This window comes from Erpetoichthys calabaricus, chromosome 16 (assembly GCF_900747795.2).
Source record: "Erpetoichthys calabaricus chromosome 16, fErpCal1.3, whole genome shotgun sequence".
In the NCBI taxonomy this organism is placed as follows: Eukaryota; Metazoa; Chordata; class Cladistia; order Polypteriformes; family Polypteridae; genus Erpetoichthys; species Erpetoichthys calabaricus.
The window spans coordinates 30,620,674-30,634,100 of NC_041409.2; the positions used below are offsets into that span (position 1 = coordinate 30,620,674).

At 34.8% G+C, this 13,427-nt stretch overlaps 1 protein-coding gene across 1 annotated transcript in view; it reads right to left on the bottom strand.

Annotated features, from left to right (window-relative positions):
* Positions 1 to 3,527: 3,527 nt before the first annotated feature.
* Positions 3,528 to 13,427, bottom strand: part of dicer1 (dicer 1, ribonuclease type III) — an 81,723-nt gene continuing 71,823 nt past the window's right edge. Inside the window, exons 26-29 of the mRNA XM_028822096.2 lie at positions 12,434 to 12,702; positions 11,566 to 11,728; positions 11,400 to 11,475; positions 3,528 to 8,496 (exon numbers count right to left, since the gene is read on the bottom strand). Coding sequence (XP_028677929.1) covers positions 8,331 to 8,496; positions 11,400 to 11,475; positions 11,566 to 11,728; positions 12,434 to 12,702 — 674 coding nt within the window. The 3' untranslated portion in view covers positions 3,528 to 8,330. The remainder of the gene's footprint in view (positions 8,497 to 11,399; positions 11,476 to 11,565; positions 11,729 to 12,433; positions 12,703 to 13,427) is intronic.

A 13,427-nucleotide genomic window follows, 5' to 3' on the forward strand; every position in this document is an offset into this window, starting at 1 on the left:
AGTAAAACGTATGTGTTTTGGAACATTCTGTGTCTGCTGGTTTGTGCTCGGGTCCATAGTTCACACCGTACATCCATCTTCAACTTCTGCTTGTTTCAGGGGCTTGTATTTTCTCTTCAGCATATGGAAGGCATTCTCAATTGGATTTAAACTGGGTGATTGGCTTGGCCATTCAAGTATATTCCATTTTTAGCTTTGAAAAACTCCTGTGTTGCCTCAGTGTATGTTTGGGAACATTATCCTCTTGTAGGGTGAAAATGCTGTCCAATGAGTTTGGAATCATTTACTGGAACTTGAGCAGATGTTTTTCTACCCCTCAGAATTCATTGTGCAACTGCCCTCAACAATTACATCATCAGTGAAGATACATGTACAGTACCTGTGGCAGCCATAACGCTCCTCCACCATGTTTAAGACATGAGATGGTATGCTATGGATCTTGGAAAGTTTCTTTTAGTCTCCATGCTTTGCTCTTGCCATCACTCTGATACAAGTTTTTCTCTGCTTGGTCTGTCCAGAAGACCCTTTTCCAGAATCTGCAGGTTCTTTTAATTACTTTTTTGCAAACTGTAATCTAGCCATCCTGTTTTTGTAACTTACTAGTGCTTTGCATCTTGCAGTGTGGTCTCTGAATTTCTGTTCATGAAGTCTTCTGTTGATATTAGTCTCTGATACATACACATCTGCCTCCTGAAGACTGTTTTTGTTCTTTCAGATTGGTAAAGAAAAAGCACCAAACACCTAAGTGAGGATCCTCATGCCATCAAGCAGTGGAGGTGTTCCTCTAATGAAGCAATGAAACCCACCTAGGGAATCACAAACACCTGTGATACCAATTGTCTCAAACAATATGGTGCACTGAAACAGAAGATCTGTGTGGAAAAAGGTTTGTAATTTCTACATGGTGTGACCGAAATGTATGCACATACCCTTAAATCAAAGTCTGCAACGTGCAATTTAAAATTACAAATCAAACAACTCATACATGATTAAACTGCTGAGCAGAGACGTAAATGAAGGAAAATATGCTTTTGTCCCAAACATTATGGAAGGCACTGTAGGATCTGAGGTAATGTAGTTATACTTACTAATCTTGGCACCAGTGAATGGGGATGCATTGCATGTCGATTAGCACAAGAAGTTAAGAATTTCGCTGTACTTTGTAAATGTTACAATAATAACCGTACAAAAAATGCATCATCAGTCTTTGCAAAAGGTACTGTAATTCAACTAAAGACTAAAGTTATTTATTAGTTTAAATGTACCCAGGGCAAGTCTCTTATTGACACTGATGTTGCTATGCACCCACCTTGCTGGGCCAAATGTGCTGGCGCTGCTCCACACTCGGACCATACTGTACTGGAGAAACTCTCTACCTACCTGTTAGACAGTATCATTATTATATCTAGTCAACATTTATAAAATTTTCTTTATTCTCACTGCTTAGTATATACATATGGCTACCAGTCAGCATGCCATTGAATAAAAAGAGCTGTTATTATTACTGTATATTTAAGATATATTCAGTTTCATTATTTTACAACATTACACCTTGAAATAAAAACGGACATTTCTTTAGAAAAATAAAAGCCTCAATCCCCGTGTTTACTTGTACACACTTCAACAATGTAAGTTATAGTGTTTACACAAAGTATAGTATTATGAAATCTCTATTACATCATCATCATCATCACACAACATTCGAAACATATGATATAAAATATTACACCATGCTACTAATTGTGAATTTCCCCTTGGGGATTAATAAAGTATCTATCTATCTACAGTGCATCCAAAAAGTATTCACAGCGCTTCATCACTTTTTCCACATTTTGTTATGTTACAGCCTTATTCCAAAATGGATTAAATTCATTTTTTCCCTCAGAATTCTACACACAACACCCCATAATGACAACGTGAAAAAAGTTTACTTGAGGTTTTTGCAAATTTATTAAAAATAAAAAAAACTGAGAAATCCCATGTACATAAGTATTCACAGCCTTTGCTCAATACTTTGTCGATGCACCTTTGGCAGTAATTCCAGCCTCAAGTCTTGTTGAATATGATGCCACAAGCTTGGCACACCTATCCTTGGCCAGTTTCGCCCATTCTTCTTTGCAGCACCTCTCAAGCTCCATCAGGTTGGATGGGAAGCGTCGGTGCACAGCCATTTTAAGATCTCTCCTGAGATGTTCAATCGGATTCAAGTCTGGGCTCTGGCTGGGCCACTCAAGGACATTCACAGAGTTGTCCTGAAGCCACTCCTTTGATATCTTGGCTGTGTGCTTAGGGTCGTTGTCCTGCTGAAAGATGAACTGTCGCCCCAGTCTGAGGTCAAGCGCGCTCTGGAGCAGGTTTTCATCCAGGATGTCTCTGTACATTGCTACAGTCATCTTTCCCTTTATCCTGACTAGTCTCCCAGTTCCTGCCGCTGAAAAACATCCCCACAGCATGATGCTGCCACCACCATGCTTCACTGTAGGGATGGTGCCAGGTTTCCTCCAAACGTGACACCTGGCATTCACACCAAAGAGTTCAATCTTTGTCTCATCAGACCAGAGAATTTTCTTTCTCATGGTCTGAGAGTCCTTCAGGTGCCTTTTGGCAAACTCCAGGTGGGCTGCCATGTGCCTTTTACTAAGGAGTGGCTTCTGTCTGGCCACTCTACCATACAGGCCTGATTGGTGGATTGCTGCAGAGATGGTTGTCCTTCTGGAAGGTTCTCCTCTCTCCACAGAGGACCTCTGGAACTCTGACAGAGTGACCATCGGGTTCTTGGTCACCTCCCTGACTAAGGTCCTTCTCCCCCGATCGCTCAGTTTAGATGGCTGGCCAGCTCTAGGAAGAGTCCTGGTGGTTTCGAACTTCTTCCACTTATGGATGATGGAGGCCACTGTGCTCATTGGGACCTTCAAAGCAGCAGAAATTTTTCTGTAACCTTCCCCATATTTGTGCCTCGAGACAATCCTGTCTCGGAGGTCTACAGACAGTTCCTTTGACTTCATGCTTGGTTTGTGCTCTGACATGAACTGTCAACTGTGGGACCTTCTATAGACAGGTGTGTGCCTTTCCAAATCATGTCCAGTCAACTGAATTTACCACAGGTGGACTCCAATGAAGCTGCGGAAACATCTCAAGGATGATCAGGGGAAACAGGATGCACCTGAGCTCAATTTTGAGCTTCATGGCAAAGGCTGTGAATACTTATGTACATGTGCTTTCTCAGTTTTTTTATTTTTAATAAACTTGCAAAAACCTCAAGTAAACTTTTTTCACGTTGTCATTATGGGGTGTTGTGTGTAGAATTCTGAGGAAAAAAATGAATTTAATCCATTTTGGAATAAGGCTGTCACATAACAAAATGTAGAAAAAATGATGAAGCGCTGTGAATACTTTACTGTATCTAATTCTACTGTGAAAAGCATTTTTGAAATAAAGCAGCAAGTATTCAACATTACAATAATGTTGTAAGACAGTACAATAATACAATAAGACAACAAAAGCATAAGAAAGACAAAGAGACATAATGAACAACCAGAACATAACTTTATTGTAGATATACATAGCTACAATTATTACAAAATCTATTAAAAGTAATTGTGATCCATAAGGTGCTGACCGCAAACCTCTGCAGCATGATTACAGTATGAATGAGAAATATTTTTGTCCCTTAAAGACTGCTGCAGCATGTGATGACCCACTACTTCCCATTTAATTAAATGTATATTCCATTTTGCTTTGAATGTATTCAACCTTGAAAACCAGTATATTTACAGTACAGCAAACACTTGCAATACTTAAAACTTTCTAACAATATACATCTCACATTAATATTTCTACAAGACAACCTGCTGCTGACATGAGTGCATTTATTTCTACTGTAGATAATCGTCATTAAGAGTAGGCAGCTTATAATTTCCTCGATATATTTACCATCATAAAAAAGTTACAAACTAATGACATTTTGTATTAAGTGTATTTATTAACTTATGTTTAAATCTGAATCTATGAGGTTCAAGAGAAATGAGATTATTTTTATTTACTACAACAGCTGACAGGGACGCAGGTCAAATTACTAAAAAACACATACAACAACAAAATTTCATTAACCATGTGAGAAAATAAGAGGTTACACTTGAAATGTAAAAACTTATTCTGTAACAATAACAATAAGAGGTGCCCCGCCATTATGGCATAAATATTTCATTCTGTTAAGTGTGGAACACAATATCATTTTATAAAATGTCCTGTTTTGGAGAGAAAAAAACAAAAAAAACCAAACCAGTAAACAATAATGAAACCATGTGTACGGAGGACAAGTATATCTAACTTGTATAAGCCCCAGGCTACCTATTTGGTTATCCCTTTTCCCATCTAGGACATTCTGCAAGCCAAGTTCATTTAAGGCAGGGCATTTTTATGAAATAAAATACATAGATTCAACCCCAGATGGTTAACATTACCTACCTCAGTTATACAGTGAAAATAAAATCTGCAGGCACATTATACCTTAATGATTACCTTTTCTAACATCAGCAATTGAAACAGCAGCAAGGCCAAAACCACATTTGTTTTTTGTCTAAGCATATTAGCTTTTTGTGTGTATTTTTTCTTTTTGGAAATGAGGTAAAGCATGGTACCAAGTGCAATGCTTATTTGTGCTACATGTACAAAAACAGCGAAAAAAATCAAACAAAAACACAACTGTATCTGTGTTAGAAATAGATTAATACAATCTGCAGCATATAATAGAAAGATTACAAGAAATATGAATTTTTAAAAACACTCAAAGGGCTTTCAGCTAAAATGATCAGATCAACCAAATTTCACAAATTCATTCTGCTTATTCATGTAAACTGATAGTGATATACACACATATACATATTTTATAAGGTGGAAAAATGAAAAAGTGAATGTTTGTGGCACTGTTAAGAATATTCACATTCTTTTAAGATGTCACAATTGTAATTTAATAATGGTATTAAATGACTGCATACACCCTGCCATGTAATAGTTTTTAAGAAAAATACAGGGGATATACTGTAAGTGTAGAAATGCATACAGTGCGGATCCCTTGGTCTCTGTAAGCCTTAGATGTTCCAGAGCACACAATACTTGGACAGCTATCCAGTCTGTAACAGTGAAACCAAACAATGGATATAAAACACAGCAAACAAGTCACATTTCCTGTACGAATATGCAAGGGTCATTTAATATCAGTAAAATAGACTGGCAGATTACCTTTTACTCTAAATAAATTAAAGGTGTTCAGATTTCTCACAAAAGTCGTTCAATTATAACCTTATTAAATATTTAAATTGATTATCCAGCAGCACTGTAAACAAAACTCAATTTTCACTTGTACTGGAAAAACAAGGCTAAAATACAAGATACGCCATTCATTTCAAATGAATAATGTTTCTAATTATTCTCTATTCACATGGTATGTGCCGTGTTTTGCTGCATGTGATCTCTAAAAAGTAATACAAAAAGTGTGAATACCGCAATCATTTCATATGTTATAAGACTTGGCTTTGAATTTACTTTATGCCAGAAAAAGCACTTTATCACTTTCTAAAGGAACAACTGACATTTTCTACTGAATTTGTGAAACAACACAGGCTCCATAAAAAATGAATACTTTAATAAAATGCAAGAGGGAAAGTTTTGGAATTTTTCTAAACAGGTGTCTTTAAAATGAACTCTCTCAGAGAGTTTCTAGTTTCTTTTTTTACCATCCATATTTTATATACAATAGACAAAATCAAATGAAGCTCACAATTGCAGATAAGTATTTTAATCAACAAACTAAAATATTGGACAACCAAAGTTGGAAAATGGATATACTAAAGCCTAAAGGAAATTTCACAATTTTAGTATGAAATAAGTGTTTCATAATGAATCTGGAATTACTTAGAGTGAATGTTTTCAGTAAAGAAATCATATATATGAGTTTGCTTCTAATCTTGAAACTAATACATCATTATGTGTGTGTTTTTTTTTTTAATTTAACAGTACGGCCAAAATTAATAATAGTGCACTGCTATCATGGATAATAATAATTTATCATAAAAGAAAATTAAATTTGACCATAAACAATGAGAACCAATTTCTTAGGTTTTCGGTTTAGACAGCCAAATATGTAAAACCTCTTGGTACATTACAGTATATAAAGTTTATAATGAGAAAATGTTAACTGAAACCAAATATTGAGGTAGTAATACTGAACATGTGTGTTAACACTGTTTCTTATTTATTAACAGTGAAGTCTGATATAATCATACATTTTTCTTCACACAGTCTTATAATTAACTGAATTATCTGTTGACAGTGACTCAGGTGTTGACACTAACAGCATTTTAACAGGACACAATAAACATGCAAAGAGCAAAATATTTACTGTCACTTACACAGTGAGGCAAACGTTTAAGGCAACCTGAATACGCAGCAAACAAAAAGATCTCTACACTTTTACTGAAAGTGGCAAATTTGACTTTTTTGTGTTTATTTGGAGAAGAGTTGTGTAGAGTATACTGAATTTCTACCATGATATTGACATTGATTTGTCTGATTTTGTTTAGCAAAAAACTGCAAAATATATTCAATAAAACCTGCATTATACTAAATTACTAAATATTAAATGACCCGCTCAGCCAGATTCAAGGACTAAATCCAAAATTAATGGGAGGAACAGACAAAGCAGTAAGTAACAAGACCTCTGTCCCAGTTTTTATGTGCAGCTTTCCCAAAATACTTCAAGCATAATCAAAAGGGAAATTAAAATGAAAATGTAGGTAACCTCTACTGGTTTGCTGCTGGTATTTGCTGGTACTCAAAATTGATCCAACAGATTTACAGGTAAATTAAAAGAGGTATTATAGTTACAGTGCAAAAAAAATTAAATAAAATTCAAGCTTAATACATAAAAACATAGCACCAAAACAGAAAATAATGCATGCAAAATAACTGAGGTATTCAAGTGAAGAGTGCCTAATGATCCTAAATACAAAAAAGTCACAACAAAAAGCGGCTTAGCTTCAAGCAATGGACAACAACATAAATTAGCTTAAAGTACAGGAAGGCTGGTTTTATTGTCCTACTATTCAGAGTTACTATGACAGTTTACCTCACAAATGCAATCCTATGGCATTGAGAAACCTGTAACTTTGGTAAGTGAAGTATGGATGCAATTTGTGAGAACTACAGTAAGAAATATTATTTAAAGATTGTAAAGGTGCTCCATTTCTTACAGACGTAACCAATTATTATAAAATCTGCAGCATATTTCCCAGGTGATATGTCATCTAGCTATTGTTCTATCAAAACTAAATGGTTTAGTAAGTGGTAACAATTAAAATGTTAACCTCAATGATCGACAATTGAAAATCAACTTTTACTTTTATCAAAAAATGTAATGAAACTTAAAATATTATTCTAATTTCTCATTTGTAATAAACACTTTACATATCTATATATAATTGATAGCTCTATAGCATATAATCTGGGGTAAAGGTTTTAAATTTACAGCCACACACAAGCATGCATTCAGAGTGCTGTAAAACATTTCATATTGCAGCGGATGGGAATGTAAAAATTCTGCACAATTTGTAGGAACGTTAGTGAGGGCTTATTTTTTTAAGGCTACAACCTTTTTCCCCTCTTCTTCTTTAATGTTAACAACTGCATTTATCCCTAAAATTTGATTGTATTAATTTTATAAAATGTTAGACTTGTTAACAGGGTGGAGGAGGAGGAAGGAAGAAAAAAAAGAAAAAAAAAAAAAAAGAAAAACAGCCCATAACAAATAAGTGCAATAATGATTAAACGGAGAACAATATTAACACTCATTCTACTGTTCTGATACCAGTAAATCCATAACAATATCTTCAATTGTTTTATGGACTGGCACTAGTGCAGAAGCTCCGAAATTAGTTTATATACCGTATAATTTATAATTTTTCTAATTTAATTTATCTTATCTCCTAAAATTAATCACAAGTTTCTTGATGCACTAATATGAAGCACATTAAAAAAAACAAAAACAAATGTAATGAAAAAAGTGTAGACACCTGATCTTACACCCTCCCAATTGTTATAAAGCACTCTTGTGATTAAACAAAGCAGAATAAAGAAAAGATTGTGTTTGCGCATTAACAAAACAAAATAAAAACAAAACAAACACTTTCATGAACAGCTCTTTTTTTCTTTTATATAAAATGCTTTATGTCTAATAGGCTGCCAAGTTATTTCATTACCTCACTTTTACCTTTTGCTTGCTGCTTTTTTTTTGTTTTTAATAAACTAAGTTAATGACATCTTGTACAAGATATTTAACTAGACTGAACCTGAGGTTGATTCGCTTTGAGACTTCTCAGTGCCCTTCGAGCTGCTGCTGATTTGGCGATCCTATAGCTTCGTCCAACACCTTTAAATTTTCCTTTCCCAACAACTTCTACAGTAACCCGTACTTTTCCATCATAGGTCCTTTCAGCAGGACTACACAAAAAGGGGTGAGAAAATAATATTTGGTCATATATTTTCCTTCAACAATAGAACAACATCACAATTTTCTTTGTGCAGGGCTTGACCCTCCATGTTTTAGATTCAAATGCACGATGTATGATTAGATATAAAATATACTGAAATGTAACATATTAAAAAGATGCAGTTTTATAGTACACAAACACTTTGATATGTAGTAATTAGAATGTGTACACTAACAAAACTTTAAGAAACTATTACTTATTTTAAAAATGTATCAGCATACTATTAATGAAACACACACGATAAAATAACATCATTACATAACATTTACATACAACCTTATTCCAGTTCATGGTCACAGTCTATCCTGGCAGAGTTGGGAAGAAGGCAGTTACCAGCCTGGGACAAGATGCCAATCCACCCAAAGGTACACTCATGCACACACCCCCACTCACACTGGGCCAAATTACTGAGTCAGTATTTAACTGAACCTGAACATGTCTGCAAATGGAATGCTGTGAAATTCTGCAAACTCTACATTGACAACAACTACACATAATACAGTATTTGAGCCCAGGGCAATGGATCAGTGAAATAGCAGTGCTAGTCACTTCACTAAAGTGAATGAGCATCACAATTCATTTTACTGATTAAATCCTTCTGAACTACGTGTTAAAATGAATGGATTTAGTTAATTCACCATAGAGTCCAAGGCTAGTGCCATTTCCCACCTTTTATGGTTTAAAAAGACAATTCTGTAACTCATATATAGCTGCCATGGTGAATGCTTAATCATATATACAGTATGACACATATGAGGAGGTGCAACACATTTACAAATGACCAAAAATGAGACGAAAAGTTCTTTCAGCAATGACGCCCCCCATTTCATTAATCCCCTTCTCTTCTTGCCCCTTTCCAACAGTGTCGGCCATGGGCTACTCTTTTGACCTATTCCAATGGTAACCCTTCCTCAGTATCACATTGTCCTGCTGTATTTTAGGCTTACAAAAGTAGTTCCATTATTGTAGTAAAACCTTAGCTAAGCTACAAATCACAATCCACATTAACTGCTCATTAAAAGTAAATTCCGTAGTCAAGAGCTGCTTTTTCCAGCTTCATCTATTACGAAAGATCAAGCCTTTTTTATCTTCTAGAGATCTTGAGAAAGCTACTCATGCTTTTATCTTTTCTCACCTTGATTACTGCAACTCGCTGTATTCTGGGATTAGCAAATCCCTCATACGCAGGTTACAGTTGGTCCAGAATGCTGCCGCTTGCTTTCTGGTTGGGGCAAGAAAGTCCGATTCTGTTTCTCCAATATTAGCTTCTTTACACTGGCGGCTGCCTGTCAGTTTTCGAACTGATTTTAAAAACTTGTTGCTAGTTTTTAAATCTTTACATGGGCTTGCTCCTGCCTATTTATCTGAATTGTGTGCTTTACACCAGCCATCTAGAGTGCTTAGATCTTCTGGTCAGTTGTCTCTTCTTGTCCCTCGTACTAAGTGTACAACCAAGGGGGACAGACAGGGCTTTGGCAGCTGCTGCTGCTCCTCGCCTGTGGAACGCTTTACCTCGTCACATAAAGGAGTCGTCTACAACTGAACTGTTTAAAAACGAGATTAAAGACTCCTTTCTATTCACTTGCATTCCGTGACCTTCAGTAATACTGATGGTTTCCTCATTGTGATTATATAACATCACTTCTATTATTATTTATTTTATTTCTATTTATGTTCATATATTTTTATTTCTATTTATGTTATTTGTATGTTTTCTTTTATTCTATTATTGTAAAGCACTTTGGCCACAGCATTCCTATGTTGTTTTAAATGTGCTATATAAATAAATTACATTGACATTATACATATCACATTAACTGTGTTGACATTGATAGGACTCTACAAATAAATCACAAGCAGACCAATATAGTGAAAACAACAATTAAAATAAGAAAATTAGGCAGCTTGCCACTGGGCTTAGTTGAATTCGGCAAAACAGCAAATAAAAATGCAACGTTTTCTTGGATTTGCCATGTACTATAGCTCACAAGCTACCAGAAGGTCACAAGTTTGATTCAGTTTGAGAATAATAAATGAATGAGAATCATGTGTCTTATTAGCAGATTACATTTACTTCAGAATAAAGTGAATAAGAACTGTGAAACTCACTGGTCGGTCAGTAATGACTGAAAGACTCAGTGAACGATATCTGCCAGACGTGGTCAGTGAACCAAAAAAAAACAAAAAACTCTATACATGGATCCATATGAACAATGGAAAACTGAAAACAACAAATTATGCTAGAAGTTACAATAATATTGTTTATAAGGTTTAGCTTTATAAAACTGTGATTTAATTTATTAACCATGCAAATGAAAATAAAACACATTTATTTAATATTTGTAGCCTTTGTGAGACATTGTTGAAAACTCCAGTTAATAAATTTTAATATAAATATATGCTGGGTTGGTGCATTGCTACAAAAGTTAACAAAGAGAGAATCCTGAGTGATAAAAAATTCCTGCGACTCGTTCTTGTTTGTGGGTAATGATTCAGAGGTAAACGAGAAACATGAACCTGTCAGGCAGGACTTACATATGCAGCTTAAACAATTACCTACAAAATGAAAAACCGTGATGATATCACATACTGTATGTAACCTAGCATTAGTCTTGAGGTCAGTTAAATTGATTCGTTCATGCTTGCAAATCGATTTATATCACATACTGAAAAGAGTTGTCAGAAGAAATGATTAATTTACAAACTGATCTTAGGAATTCTTTGAAAAAATGTTTTTTTTCTGAGACATCAGGATCCAAAATACAGACAAATGTTGCTACTTCAGCACTTACAGAAGCCAAAGTAAATCGAAAACTCATTAGTAATCACATGTACAATTTTGTATGTATTTACCTGAATTTGGCAGTCTCTGGCTCCATTTCTAACAATTCACGAACAGGAGACCGTGGAACGTTGGCAGAAAATTTTTCTGTAAATAAATAAGTTATTAAGTTTATGTGAGTTTTAGTACATTTAAATTATATGGCTATTAAGTTAAGGCAAAATGTTATGAATTTACCTATTAGTGGTCTCATCATCGGGAAGTAAACTTGCCAAACCGTCTCCAAAGACATACCACTGTCCATGTAAATTGCACCAGCAAGTGATTCAAATATATCTCCCATAGCCTTAGGAACTTCAATATCTTCTTCCTTTTCTTCATCCTCTTCAGATCTCCTTAACTGACACATTTAAAAAATGTATAAGCAGCACATCCTTTTGTATTTCTGTTCCCCCTTTTCATATTAGAAAAACAATAAGCACTGATAGCACATAACATTTAATGATGAAAACTGAAAATTGATCTGGTAGCTAGAGCAAATCAATAACAGGTATACATAAACTTTCAAGAGAAGGTTTTTATTGCTAAAGGTTATTAATACCATATTAATAATTTAAATAGTGAAAAAAGAATACACATGCATTTTATTTAACCCCATACCCAGGAAACCAAGCTTTACTTGAATGTAATAATTTGAAATACACAGTTCAAAATGATTAGGTATGAGCAAGTGTGGCTGCCGAGTATATGCAGAGATGGTTAGCAATGGCTTCTTGATTCCCTCTTCCTTACACACTCTGTTCTCTTACTGAACAAATTCTGTTCCCCAGTTGTACTCATTCATACTACACTATTTCCATATTTACAAAACAACATGGTAACCATGCATTGCAAAATAGTTAATATCTGCAAATGAATGTTATGCAGATAGTGTACAATCAGAATATGGCAGTAGATGCCTAACCTAAAAACACATTGTTGTACAATGCCAAAAATCAATTTTTCACTTCACTCATTGCATACACTTAAGAGGCAATCTGAATGAAAGAGATCAAAGATGAAATCTGCCGCTTTATTTGCAAATGTATGAACCATTTCCACTAACCTCTGAATCCATTCCTTGCATTTCATTCTTTTCTAACTGGAACTGCACAAAGTCATCAATTACATGGAACAGCTCAGGTGAAACAGCTTTGAAATATTTGTGGTAGTCGTACTTCACAGCAAGAGAAGCAAAAATGGTATTGTTAACAAGGGCAGATCGCAAATCTGTCAGCACTCCTGGAGAATGCTGGCGAGGATCTTCATAAAGGTGCTTAGTTATGAGGTAGTCCAAAATTGCATCTCCAAGAAATTCCAAACGCTGGTAACAATCTTTGAAAGTAAAGAAATAACAAGAAAGACTTAGTAAACCAGTTAAAACTTTAATTTGCTAACTTCAATGTGACAAAAACGGACTGAAAACGGAACACTCTACAAAATAATGCATCACTACATAAGCAAACTTTTTTCTCCCATTCTGTTTGTTCTTGACTTATGATATTGTTAGCATAACTTTACCTGTGATACAGGTTTACATTACTGGCTTAAAGTTAAGTAGTTGAGCCTTTTTTACACATAGTGCAACACCATTTGCTGGTTTCCACGTTTTTTGGAATTTCCCCAGCATGCAGCAAGTTTTGTAAAAATTATATTAATGGTTTATGTATGTACTTTACCAACATCAATAAACACTTTTGCATAAATGTCATCTTATCCTGCAGATTCCATTTGATTTGAACTTTTTAATCAAAGCAGCACTTTTTCATCTAAAATTTCCAAACCACTGAGTACCTCTTTAACAGCCCCTGCTGCTGCTGGGAGAGTATCAACTTCTACATATGAGAAAACTTGGGAGCATTTGCTATTTCATTAAATGTGTATTTATTTTGCTCCATACTGTTCCTAAAACACTTCAACCCCAACCCTTCTTTTACTATTAAGACAATTAAACAAGTGTTCTGTCAATTAGTTTTCAATAAAATGCATGCATGTCAATAATAACATTTTAACTTTTCCTTTTTTTGGTTATAATATTACAACACATGAGGCATCATACG